The 12,500-nt window shown below is 41.1% G+C and overlaps 1 protein-coding gene across 1 annotated transcript in view; it reads right to left on the reverse strand.

Annotated features, from left to right (window-relative positions):
- Positions 1–100: 100 nt before the first annotated feature.
- Positions 101–12,500, reverse strand: part of LOC138051846 (eukaryotic translation initiation factor 4 gamma 1-like) — a 53,020-nt gene continuing 40,620 nt past the window's right edge. The window contains exons 18-28 of the mRNA XM_068898140.1: positions 10,151–10,275; positions 9,647–9,828; positions 8,635–8,809; positions 7,516–7,704; positions 6,831–7,003; positions 5,675–5,873; positions 4,493–4,591; positions 3,880–4,023; positions 3,136–3,220; positions 1,665–1,811; positions 101–848 (exon numbers count right to left, since the gene is read on the reverse strand). Of these exons, the coding sequence (XP_068754241.1) occupies positions 670–848; positions 1,665–1,811; positions 3,136–3,220; positions 3,880–4,023; positions 4,493–4,591; positions 5,675–5,873; positions 6,831–7,003; positions 7,516–7,704; positions 8,635–8,809; positions 9,647–9,828; positions 10,151–10,275 (1,697 nt within the window). The 3' untranslated portion in view covers positions 101–669. The remainder of the gene's footprint in view (positions 849–1,664; positions 1,812–3,135; positions 3,221–3,879; positions 4,024–4,492; positions 4,592–5,674; positions 5,874–6,830; positions 7,004–7,515; positions 7,705–8,634; positions 8,810–9,646; positions 9,829–10,150; positions 10,276–12,500) is intronic.

The raw sequence follows: 12,500 nt of genomic DNA on the forward strand, positions 1-12,500 counted from the left end.
AATGCTAGAGAAATACGACAGACCACCACTGATCATGTTGACAACACCGGAAAGAAAACTCCAACACTTCCCTTGCATAGCTGAAATATCCATTCAAACATTAATTAATTAATTAATTTATTAATTTTCTTTTCTGAGGCACAAAATAAGGATTCTTTCTCTTCTTTCCATAATAATTATTACAGTCTTGTTCTGTGGTATTTACAGTCTACAACTGTGCGTGTGTGCCAGCCGTGGGGGCCAACATTTCAATTCTTCGGTGAAGCCAGGGTTGGCTTCGGGCTCGGAGTTTTGTCATCTGCCAAACTGATTACATTTTGAGTACCAGCGAAACAGACTCGACATACAAATCCGAGGCACTTGCTTATTTGCTTTGGCAACAATTACATCCCGAAAACAACTTCTAAGCCAACCGAAAGCGACTCGTTCGAAGTCATGATCAGCGATTGCCACGAGATGCTCGGCGGGCCTTGCACTAGTTTTGGAAGTTTCGTGAGCCTTACACGAATCTTCATAAATACCTCCTCCCAGAGGAGCACTCCGCTATCTGGATATCAGACCTTGTAAGTTAATCCAGACTTGACCAGAGAAAATTCATTCCCGATTCATATTTTTTCCTAAATTTCCTTCACAAATGGAATTCCATTCGCTATTAGTTTATCAAGATTGTTAACTTCCTTCGCCATTCTCTTCAAGGGCACTCTTAAGCCAACGGAAGAACTCAGAAGCAGCCATGACTGTTACACCTTTGCCGGGTTCTTCGTCTAAACTGCTTTCCCAAGTGTGAAATGATTCTTCCGAGATGATATCTTCGTCATACAAGCTATCGAAGTAAGACTTCACAAAACCTGGTAGAGTCGAGAGAAAAAACAAAATCGGGTTAAGTTTCTCCGGTGTGTCTATACGTTTGGAAGCAACGTACAGCACGCCGACATCACTTTTAGACTCAGACGAACGCGTAAAAAATCCGATTACTAGTTCGGGTGTTTTATGACCAAGTTATACGAGTTTCGTGGAAGCCAGGAAATTAAACCCTGTTTACACGAGCAATTTAAATTTTTGTGACAATTTTCTTTGGCAAATATATTTGATCGCGTAGATAGCACAATAAATAATTGTTAACAATTCCCAGTGAAAAGGGTCAGCAATGCCTTTGAACAGCAGAAATAAAGCAGAAACAAGGCGAGGTTGCCGGGTCGTTTTTAACGACGCTCACTGAGAGGCAGGAATTTACCACATTTTATTGTATCTCTCACTTAGTACGCGTGCTGTGATTGGTCAATTTTGCGAGCCGTATTCTACAATACGGTCCGCTGTCGGCCGCTAGTTTTCTTTTTTTTTTCTTTTCAGCATATACAGTTGTCACATAAAAATTGGCCAAATTTCCTGGCCTACACGAGCAAGTTAAATTTGTCACAACAATTGCCACATAAAGATTGCTCGTGTCACACGAGCAATCTTTATGAAACGGGGCTTAAACTAGGTTGTGATAATTGTCCAGCCATACTACTTGACCCGAAATTTGTCCAAATGGGCTTCTTCCTCCATTGTTACAGAGCAGATGACGAGTGTTAACCCCGCTTTCGTATCTTTTCAACGAAACAAACCACTTTTAACAAAGAAGAAAATAAGGCTGAAAAGCGGAAAATCGAGTAACAACGTACCTGGAGGATGACCTTTCTTTACAAAGAGCGCTTGAACCGCGTAAAGAGCTTGAACCTCTAGACTGGTATTGGCATCAATATATTTTTGAAGCAGATTTTTCCTTTCCTTAAGTTCATCAACGTTGCATTTCCAAGAGCCTTCATCATCTGGAAAAAATAAGAGACAAAACAGACAAAGAATTTGTTGTGCTCAAGGCATAACTATAGTCATTTCAGTTTTTTACAAAGCAAAGCATCTCATCTCTCCTAACAGCTCTGCAAACTAGGTACATGGTTGGTTCCTGCATGGAAAGCGGCCGTAACAAACACTACGTTTCTTTCCTTAGACGACCGGTACGTAATTTGCTGATTTTCTTGACCTTCTACTGCTAAAACGCTACGTGACCAAATCAACGTTTTGTAACACGCTCTAGCTATGAAAGGGATTGTGAAAAATAATCCTCAGCACAAGACAACCTGACTTCTTTTTTACTGAACAAGTTGTTTAGATAAGAATTTATCAGTTACCATTTAGCTAAAGGTGCAAGGTATTGGGAGAGGGGACAATGAAACTAGACTTGGGAACATGTCAATACGGCACGGTGTCAAATTCGAAAGGTAGTAAGTGAGGCGACAAAACTCTGATCCTGCACGTTGTGGTAATGGTAATGAATTTATATAGCGCATTTTGTAATGACATATTCAAATGCGCTTTATAAGCAAGGGATCTATGGGTGAGATCGGACATCAGCATATGTAGGCCCCGCTAGTAGCCATGAATGAATGAAATGAGGCCTGACCACAACACCGGGAGCTCCATGCTCTACTCTGTACGAATAGTGTGTGGGTTCTTTTACGTCCCACTGGGTTGTGAACATTAAAGGGTTGTGAGACGGGGCCTACGGTTTATCGTCCTTATCCGAGAAGACTTGAAAAGTCTTGACCATTTGCGGATGTAATTACAAAGGTAGCGCTTTCTCCTCAGTTATTTTAAGACCCTGAGTGTTGGTCCGACCGGAGTCGAACTCACGACTTCCCGCATGGGAGCCCGATGCTCAACCAACTGAGCCACCGGTGCGCGGTACAGTTAAATACGTTCCAGATACATTCAAATGATATAAAGAAGCATTCCAGTGCTTCTACCACGCCTTGGACCTTTGGCTTTCCGGTTACTAACAAGTTCAAATGATTTACCACCAAGGTACAGTTTATGCATTCATTCACATGTAAGAGAAAATACTACAGAACCACGACGAGCATGAGCGTGTCATCGAAACGTTTCTATTTTTACAGGAAGAGAAGAGGTTAAGGTCAAGCCAACTGTTGATCTTCACTTGACTGAGGGGAAGAGTTTACGGACCCTTTGTGACATTAATTGATTTCCTATAAACAGGCGATGTTGACCTTGGGGAGAAAAGAAAGGTGCGCATCTCTGGCTGACAAAATACTTTAAAGACGTAGGCAAAGCCCACACAATAGATCGGACAATTACCTTCATACAACGCTCCTTCACAAACAACAGTGACCAAGGCTCGAATGAAGGGAGATTCTTTCGTGCTCGAGGGGGAAACATTTTTCTGAACAAAGCAAATAAAGAAGTCCGAGTGGTTAGCTATAACAGTTTTTGTCTTTAGATTGTCAAGTCTTAAAAGTTAACGCCAACAAGAATGCCGAGAGTTTCCGGCAACTGAAAGGCTAAGAACTCAAGGACGAAAATATTTCTCTACTTGCGACTCAAAATTACAGCTTCAGCTCATTTTGCTCAGGTCTGTCATTGCTTGTAGTTGAAAAAAAATCTGCACATTTAATCCTCAGTTAAGGGGGCTCATAAACATGAGCTACTCCTTTTCCTACTGAGGAGTGGAGAGTTTCCTCTCCAAAGGTATAAATCGGCATTTGAAAATCGGGTACTCAAATTTTAACGCCAATCTCTCACAAAAGACGGGAAGGCTGTAGTCCGCTTGAAGTCAGGAGGCAATCCAAGGCTAGCTTAGAGACTTTCTCGCAATCTTCTTTTTAGTGAAGAAATCAGTTAAGGAGGCTCGAAAGGGTTTCAAGGGCCGATCCTTCTAATAAGAGCGTCACTTGGAAGCGTTGAAACTGGTTCGAGACTCCTTAAGCAAATTTCCTTTCAGTAACAATTAAAGAAATCGAGGATTTAACCAACATTTTTCCAAAAGTGATCTGAACTATGCGAAACCTTTATTACTTTCTGCGGCGAAAAAAGTCTGCTTACATCAATCCAGTCCATCACTTCTTCGTTCCTCGCTTTTCTCTTCAATATGACAGTCCTAAGTTCTTCTTCTACATCGGCTGAATGTGCACTGGTTGAACCAGTAATCTGTGATGGAGGTGACGGTCCCAAGGCATATTCGATATTCTTTTAAGAAAACAAAACAAAATTCATCCATTTACCATTGGTTTTGTTTTGTATTACAATACTCAGAGACGGGTTGAAAAGTCTTCCACCTCTTTCTCACGATACAAGTTAAGTTTTACAATATCAGAATGTTCGACAACAAAGCGAGTGGGTAGAGAAATTTAAGGAGTAGGCGCGCACTTCTACAGGGGTTCCAAGAGATTTGCAAACCTCACATGCACAAAGCTTTGCCGATCCGATGTTCGTGTTTTGCAGCGCATGTTTCTCATGTTTTTCCAAAAAGTTGGGGTACCTTCTAACTCAAACTACGCGGAAAAAGTCAAGTGAAATAACCGGCGAGTTTCGCCACCAGCCGGTTCTACTGAAAACCCTATAGGATGTACACGTGACTCTAAAGAAAAACAACAGCTCCTTTTAGGTAAAACACCAAAGACCGAGTAAACTGTAGTTGACGTAAGTAGGTACATACCTTGTCCTTGGCAAATTCTCTGGCTTCGTCCGCATCGTCAAAGAAAGTATATACAGTTACATTGGATGTGTCCAAAAATGCACGGACATCTTGCGGACTCTAAATCACGATAAGGGAAAAATTCTCAAAAATACACCTTACGTTTTTATTTGACTGTGATAACCCTTTCCACGGTAAAATCAGCAACCAGCGCACGAGCTATACTGCTTTTACATGTATTAGGATTCTGATTTCAAATGACGTCCGAAATATTTGAAATTGGAACTTTAAGAATATCTGAGTAAAAGAATTTCTCCGTCCCGTGTTGAGGGATTCAGATACGCACAGAGTTTTTAAATACGTTTGGTTTTCATGATGTAAATTTTTAAATCCTTTTTAAGAATTATGCTTTCTTAGTAACTAATTACTTCAAGATCCATTTAATGTTAGTTCTTAGTTATCATGTTATGTAGTGATCGCAGATGTTTTCTTTTTATGTATAATATTACATTTATTTGATCTTTTATTCTGTAAATATGACGTAATTCAATTCTTGGGTTGCAAAGTTACCTACCTACCTACCTACCTATTTATTCTATATAAGGAAAAAGAAAACGCGATTGCGCGCTTTTTAGTAACCCTACTATACCGTTCAAAGAACGGCTTGGATATTTCCTGAAATTAGGTTCGTGCACATTACAAACATCTGAGGAGTCCTCACACTACAAAAAATATTAGGATAAAATGACAAGAATGCGTTAGAATCGCACTGTCAATGCAGAAGGAATCCTTGGAAATTCGCAAACTTGCATGGCCAGGAATAAAGAGAATCACTGGCAGCGGCACGTGAAAATGCACAAAAAGCTATTTAACGTTTCGGAGAACGGTTGTTACCCACAGGAAGGCAATATGATGTGAATAGCCGATCTCCCAGCTTCCTAAGCGAAACCTCCCTTTGGGAGCTTTGCAAGAATATGGAAGAACAACGAAACGCGCCCATGACAGTTCCAGATACAGTATCACGCTTCATCCAGACCCATGTTTGGGAGATAGTGAAAGCAACTGGTCAAAATTTGAGTTTCTCTTGGGTTTCAATTTGCTGCTTAAAATTAGCTGCAAATCGAGCATTTGGACTGTGGGAGAAGTGTCACCACACTTGTCAACAATAAATAACACTGGTGTACCTGAAACAATCCCAATTACCTTTTCGCTTGACTGCAGAATGCAAGCAAACAGTCTGGCAGCTTTGTGCTTTGACACATATTTAAATACGCATTTAAATAATTCATCGAGACCAAGATTTCCATCAAAGGCTGTCGGACCCATGAGCTCTCCCAAGTACTTCCACAATTGTGGAATATCAATTTCTGTGTCTTCAGCAACTGCAAATATTGACTCAAGCCTGTAAATGAAAAATATCTTTTGATATCGCACTGTGTGATTGATATAGCAGACCATTTACAGCAGAGATGTTTCCGAGAAATTTAGTAAAACAAAGTTTGACCAAAACCTCGGAAAAGTAATTGAAAGATCCCCCTTCACCCACACACGTGCGCACCAAATCTGTTTCCCTTGACATAAAATCAGTACCCGCCAATCACAACAAAGCATTAAAAACACATTTAACACGGCCGTTTCAAAACAATAGAGCAAGTGCACAAAGCTTTTTGTGGATGAGACGGGGCATTGAACGTTCTAGATCTTAGGGAGCAAACGTCCACGACTACGAGAATAACCCCACCCTCGCTTTCTGAACACGAAGACGCACTCCAAGATGGTGATGAACAAACAGGAACGCAGAGACGGAAGCCCTAAAAGTATTTCTAGCGTGAGAAAAAGGGACTGGGGGTAAAAAAAAAGGACCGTCAGAGAAAATTTTATGTCATATTACGAACACAATGCCATAGGGGACTTTTTTATTGCACAAATTATCACAGAGCTCGGTAGCGTCCACGGTTGATTGTTAAATCATTTGCACGTGGTTAAGGCACCACGCCCTTTATAGAACATCTTCGTTTTTAAGGGGTATCTTTGGACAGGAAATGGACTGGTATGACAAGGTAACCAATTCTTCCACGTTGACCAGACCTCGATAAAATAAATTTATCTCGACTTTCTTTTGGCCAATCTATTGTGGGTTGCTGAAACAGGTAATACCTATAGCCCTTAACAAAAGCTTAAACCAAACAATCTAACTGAATTTCCATTTGAACGGGTTGAGAGCGACAGATATGTCCAACGACGCCTCAGTGACATGTCAAAATCAACTTTATTGAACTTCAGTAATGCACTTTAAGTGTCTTCTGCACGCAGTTGTATCGACATTGCCCTAAGCCACCATAACACACATTGTACATACCCATTAAGATAATGCTGAGCTGTGAGAACACCGTCACGCATCAAGAAATGAATGAGCTTTCCAGTGGCCTGTCTTTCGGATGCTCTCTTCTCCATCGTATGATTGAATGTCACTTCAACAAACACGTGGTGCCGTGATGGTGACTGTAATTCTTTGAGACATTCAGCTACCTCCTGTTAGCAAAACAGAACATCTACAGTTAAGGTAGTTTACTAGAAATTTATCCCCCAAATCGTGCACAACTCATTTCGGCGATATAAACGCCCTAAGGAAAAAAATGAGTTAAACGGTGGTGTGGTATAAATTCGGTTAAACATTGGCCTTGTGGCCAAAACCTCACCGAAAACGTTTCCTGCGCTTCTCTAGCAGCCTTTAGGTGACTGGGTTGGCCCTTTCAGCAGAACATACTTAGTGGGTAATTATAGCCTGGTTTACACGACAAACATTTTGGGCACGGCACCCCTACAATTTGGCTCCCGTGCCTATAATTTTAGGCACGGTTCCCTCAGTTTTGATCGCGTTATGGGCACGGGTGCCTAATTGTAATTTCCCGGGCACCGCCATCTTGAATAATTGTGACGTGAGGTGGTTGGCCTATTGTTCCAGAACAATCGCTCTTTGTGTCAGAACAATAGAGCAAGTTGCTAAAAACGCTTTCTAAACAGATTAAACCACTTTTGCTTACCTTATTATCTCTGATATTCAGGAATTCGTCAATAATTGAAAGTGTTTTCCTTTTCATCATTTCTTCCGTCACTTCTTGTGATGCAGCAGGTGCCGCTGACCCAGCAACATCACCAGAATCAGTTGCTGGCACCACTTCTGCTGTTGTTCGAGGAGACTCGCGTCCACTTTCGCGCTCTTGGCTAGCGCGCTGAAAAAAAAAAAACGTGGCGAACTCGAACACTGAGAGAGAAGAAAATAAACTAGTTGAAATCTCTTTAAGCTCTTTTGCAGTTAATGTCCACTATATGCGTCGCACGCATAACCCATCCCAAGTAGGAAAATAATAAACGAGCGGGAAACTGAAATAAACGTCGCAGTAAACAATCGCGAATCATTCAGAATTCGCAAAAATCAGCAGTCTCCGTTAGTTGCACGAGGAAATTTTAGATGTCTGCATCCTACTCTGAATGTGCATATGTTTTTTTTTTTTTTTCAGGATCTCTTTTGATTTAATGGCTGTGAGTTGAGTCAACTTAACGCCTAGTGAAATTTGAGTGAGCCTGTGACACCCAAGAAAATAGCTCAAACAATAAAGAGATTTAGCATTGCGTCCACCTGAACAGCAAACGAGAAACGACAAGCTCCTGCTTGTCAGGGAAGCATAAAAAATCTCATTCTAACTAGTCTGTCTTTTTTAAGAAGCCGATCGATATCTGTACATTACAGGTAAGGAAAAAAAAGCTAACATCAGATTAGTTCCCTCATTTCCTCTGTGTAATGGTTGACCAAGTTGCTCTTTTTATTTCTTAGCTATTATAGTGACATTTAGTGTCGTACTATGGCAAACGACAACGTCATGCTACAGATGTTAAAACAAAAGCTTTGGAACTCAGGTAGACACATTCCATCAAATGACAATGTCAGATTTCTGGTCTCGGTTGTTCAAAAGGTGGATAACGCTATCCACTCAATAAATCACTATCCCGCGGATGAACAAGGCTCCCTTACATATCTAACTCGCTTTCATTTCCAGATGTTCTGTATAAAAACTATAAGTGGCCTGTTGAAACGACTCAAATACTACAAAAACTACTGAAGATATGGAATTTTTTCTTTTGTTCTGATCAGAGCTACCAACCTTTGGCTGCATTGCCGCCCGAACAGCTTCGACAGCCTTCTCTCGTTCGTCTTGTGGCAAAGGTCCTCGCCTTCCTCCTCCAGACACAGGACTGCGCGGTTCTTGCCGCCGAGAATCACTAGAGCTCGCTCTTGCTGGGGCCGATAGTTTCCTATCACCAGCTAGGGCCGAATACCTGCAATATTAAATTCACGATAAGTCGATCATAGGGACATTTAGCGAAAATGATGACGACAGCTGCGAAAAAAGTCACCAGAAAATAGACCTCTGAGTTATTGTATGCATTTCGGGTTCGGCTTGGGAAGGGTGTACCAACTTTTCAGGAATGAAGATGGTATGAACGGTGCAGATGTTTAGAGAGGAAACTGACATTTCTTGTTGATATCATATCATATCATATCATCATATCATACATCTTTATTTACCCTAGGATTTTTAGAGTAGCTTGGTGTAGCTAATTTCTCTGAGCATTTGCCCTCCCAACCTTGATACATCACAGAAGACAGACCACAACACCGGGAACTACATGCCCTGCTCTTTGCGACAAGTGTGTGGGTTCTTTTACGTCCCACAGGATTATGAACATTGAAGGGTTGTGAGACGGGACCTCCGGCTTATCGTCCTCATCCGAGAAGACTAGAGAGTCTAACCATTTGCAGATGTAATTACAAAGGCAGAACTTTCTCCTCAGTTATTTAAAGACCCTGAGTGTTGGTCCGGCCGGAGTTGAACTCACGACCTCCCGCGTGACAGCCCGGTGCTCAGCCAACCAAAAGAACAGCAAAAACAGCAAAGAAATTTGGCAAAACATGAGACGCAAGAGCAGGGCGTAAAGAACCATTGTTTTTATTAACTTTATTACACTTATTGTTTTGTGGCGTTCTGGTCCTTGCCGACGTCGCCTTGCCAAAACTCACCAATGAAATCAACGACGCAAGGTTTGCAAAACACATAAATGAGATTTGCAATCCTCTGTAGCTCCTTACTTGCAGCAATGCGATGACGCTCTCACCTGTTGGCTGGTCTGTTATCAGTTTCAGCTGAGACGCCAGCAATAGAGGAACCTGCCGAAGCAGCTGCCGATGGACCTGCACCAGCACCCACTGCTCCTGATCCCCCGCTACTTCCTCTTGCCCATGCTCCATAACCTCTGCCGCCTGGTCCAAGAGAGATGTTCTCAGAATCCACAGGACGCTTTAAAAGAGAACACTTCATTAGTACTTATATGAGCATCGCCACCAAGCGGAATTTGCTCTCCACAATAATTACAACATGCAATATTTCATACTCTTGCTTAACGCCACATCTGCGTTGCGAAAAACCCCGTGGACGCTGGGTCAATGTCTTGGTTTTGCAGTACAGTAAACCGTTTTCCTTAATCGACACCTGAAGTCTGACGATTTTATTCGAGTGCGAGTCACGAATTAAATGACGCAACTCATCCACTTACTGTAGCAGAGCAAACCACTGCAAGAACAAGAGCAAAGTAGTATAGACACAACTCAATTGTACTTACTTTGATGTTTTGAAACTTCTTAGGATCCACACTAACGTTCCTAGGACCTCTGCCTACAGTAGTCCAGCTTTCATCCGCTTGGGGAATGGCTCCCGGGCGGGGACTATCACGTCCGCCTGTGTTACCTGGTGGGAACAAAACCAGTTAAGAGCCATACAGCAACAACATATGAGTACGTACATATTGTAAAACATCTCGCCCCGGAAAACTTACTAAAGTGGACAGGTCACAATACGAAATTTCACCAATTCTTATCTTTTAATTTGTGCTCAACTCCGCACAGTCTTCAGGTAAAAAAAATAATTGGAAATGTGACAGTCAAGAATTATTTGAAAGAAAGCTTGTCTATTTTGTGCTCAATTATTCAAGGAAAAGGTTCTTCAGGAAAGGGTTTGATCCTGAAATTCATTTTGTTGCGTATGCTAATTTGACACGATAGGGTTTGCTGTCATCACGCACGCAATGAAACAAGAAGGGTTTTTTGCCTCTAATAGCAAATATGTTGTTTGGTGTAACAAATTTTTCGCTGGAAAAGGTTTTTGTGAGATTTTCCTTTGTAAATTGATCATGTTGCGTAATATTCGAGCTTAACAAATTGGCATACGTGGGTTGAAATGTGATACGCGAGGAGACAGGAATTTTTTTCTTCCTGACAAATGATTAATAGGTAGCCAAGTTTTTAACGTCAGAAAAGGATATTTTTTTTGTCATCTGTCTTTTGGTTGTCTTTTACTGTTAGCTCCACGCTTTTACGGTACTTTTTGGTGCAAACGTAAAGACAGTTTACTTTCACCTGGCATCAGATAAAACTGAAAAGAAGAGGACTTATGAAGCGGAACAGTCGCTTAGTGCAACTGCATGACATGCAGGAAAACGTACGTGAGAGCAATTTGCAGACTATTTAAAGAAGAAATGAGTGAGTTTTACTCAAGAGCGTGTTTTGTTATCTTTAAACTGAATTTATTACCAAAGCTTAAAAAACTAAAAGACCTCAAAATGGGACAGGAGATTACAAAATAATTAAACGTGTGAGCCAAAGGGCCTCTGCTGGCACGACATCTCAATTGGTTTTAATGACCCCCCACTTGAAAAAATTAACTGAAACGCTACAGTTCAATACAACCCAACTCAGTGCCTTCTGTTTTTATGTAACACGTACCACAGGAAACCCAGTGTACGCTCAAAAAGCGTCTAGTTGGCTTCTCAAATGTGTGCGTCTATCTTGTCAAACTCATTACAGGGGGCTTGTCGCAGGGAGGCGATCACAAGCGATCAGAAAAAGGCAACTTGCTCGGCCTGCCTCTCCTTTGACATACCACTAGCATGTAGCAGGGCTTCGTGGCAGGCCATTCAACCGTCACAAGTTAGTCATCTCCCTTAAATGCATTTGAATCCGACCTAATCAAGAAGTTCATACCCAATACTCATCTGCACAAGGAAGAGCACGTCTCCGAGTTCAAACACTACTTAGTTGTGCTTTCCATTCATGTCTCGCTTTAGACTACAATATTCAAACTGAACAAAAAATTTCCTAGACCCAGGTGTGCAGTCAATAAATTGGATGGATCCGAAATTAAATAATAAAAATTAATATTAGAGCAGTTTTCAATTGAGTGTCGTAAAACCAAAACCATAGTAATTACTTTAACCAATCAAAAAGGACGGAAACAATCCAGTAAGCCAATCAAAACTCGAAGTAATTACACGTAGCCGACACAAAAGGCGGGAAAATATGCACGCGCGAGCCACAATTGGTTTTGGTTTCACTTCTGATTGGTTGAAAAAGTGGCGCGAAAACTTTGAACCAATCACTGAGTGAAGTAGATGCAAAACCAAAGTAATTAGCTAATTACTTTCGACACTCAATTGAAAACCGCTCTAATAACACTAATAGTAATTAATAAATTAAATACTAGTCTGACATAATCAAATACCAACCATGGTATATTAGGCTTTATTTTGCCCATCAAAAAAGCGTTGATAGTGTAATTTTATGCTGAAAACTAAAGCCTACAAATTCTTTGAAACGTTTCTGTTCAGTAAATTAATAGCAATTTAAGTTTTACATCATCGAGATAAGCTTAATCAAGCCCTTGACTTCTTAGAAAATTTATACATTCTTTTCTTTTCTTACCATGCAGCCCACCTCCTTCTCATAAGATTCTTGTGAGCATGCATTATAGACCTTTTTGCAGATATGGCGGCCATTTTTAATTTCTATTGTTTCGAAAGACATTATGGGATTCTTAGGGGGCAAATACTTGGCATCCCACAATAGCTATTTGAAGCGATAGAAATCAAAATGGCCGCTGTATCTGCAACAAGGTCTATTAGAAATAGGAAGTGCAGG

This window comes from Montipora capricornis, chromosome 6 (genome assembly GCF_036669925.1).
Source record: "Montipora capricornis isolate CH-2021 chromosome 6, ASM3666992v2, whole genome shotgun sequence".
Lineage (NCBI taxonomy): Eukaryota > Metazoa > Cnidaria > Anthozoa > Scleractinia > Acroporidae > Montipora > Montipora capricornis.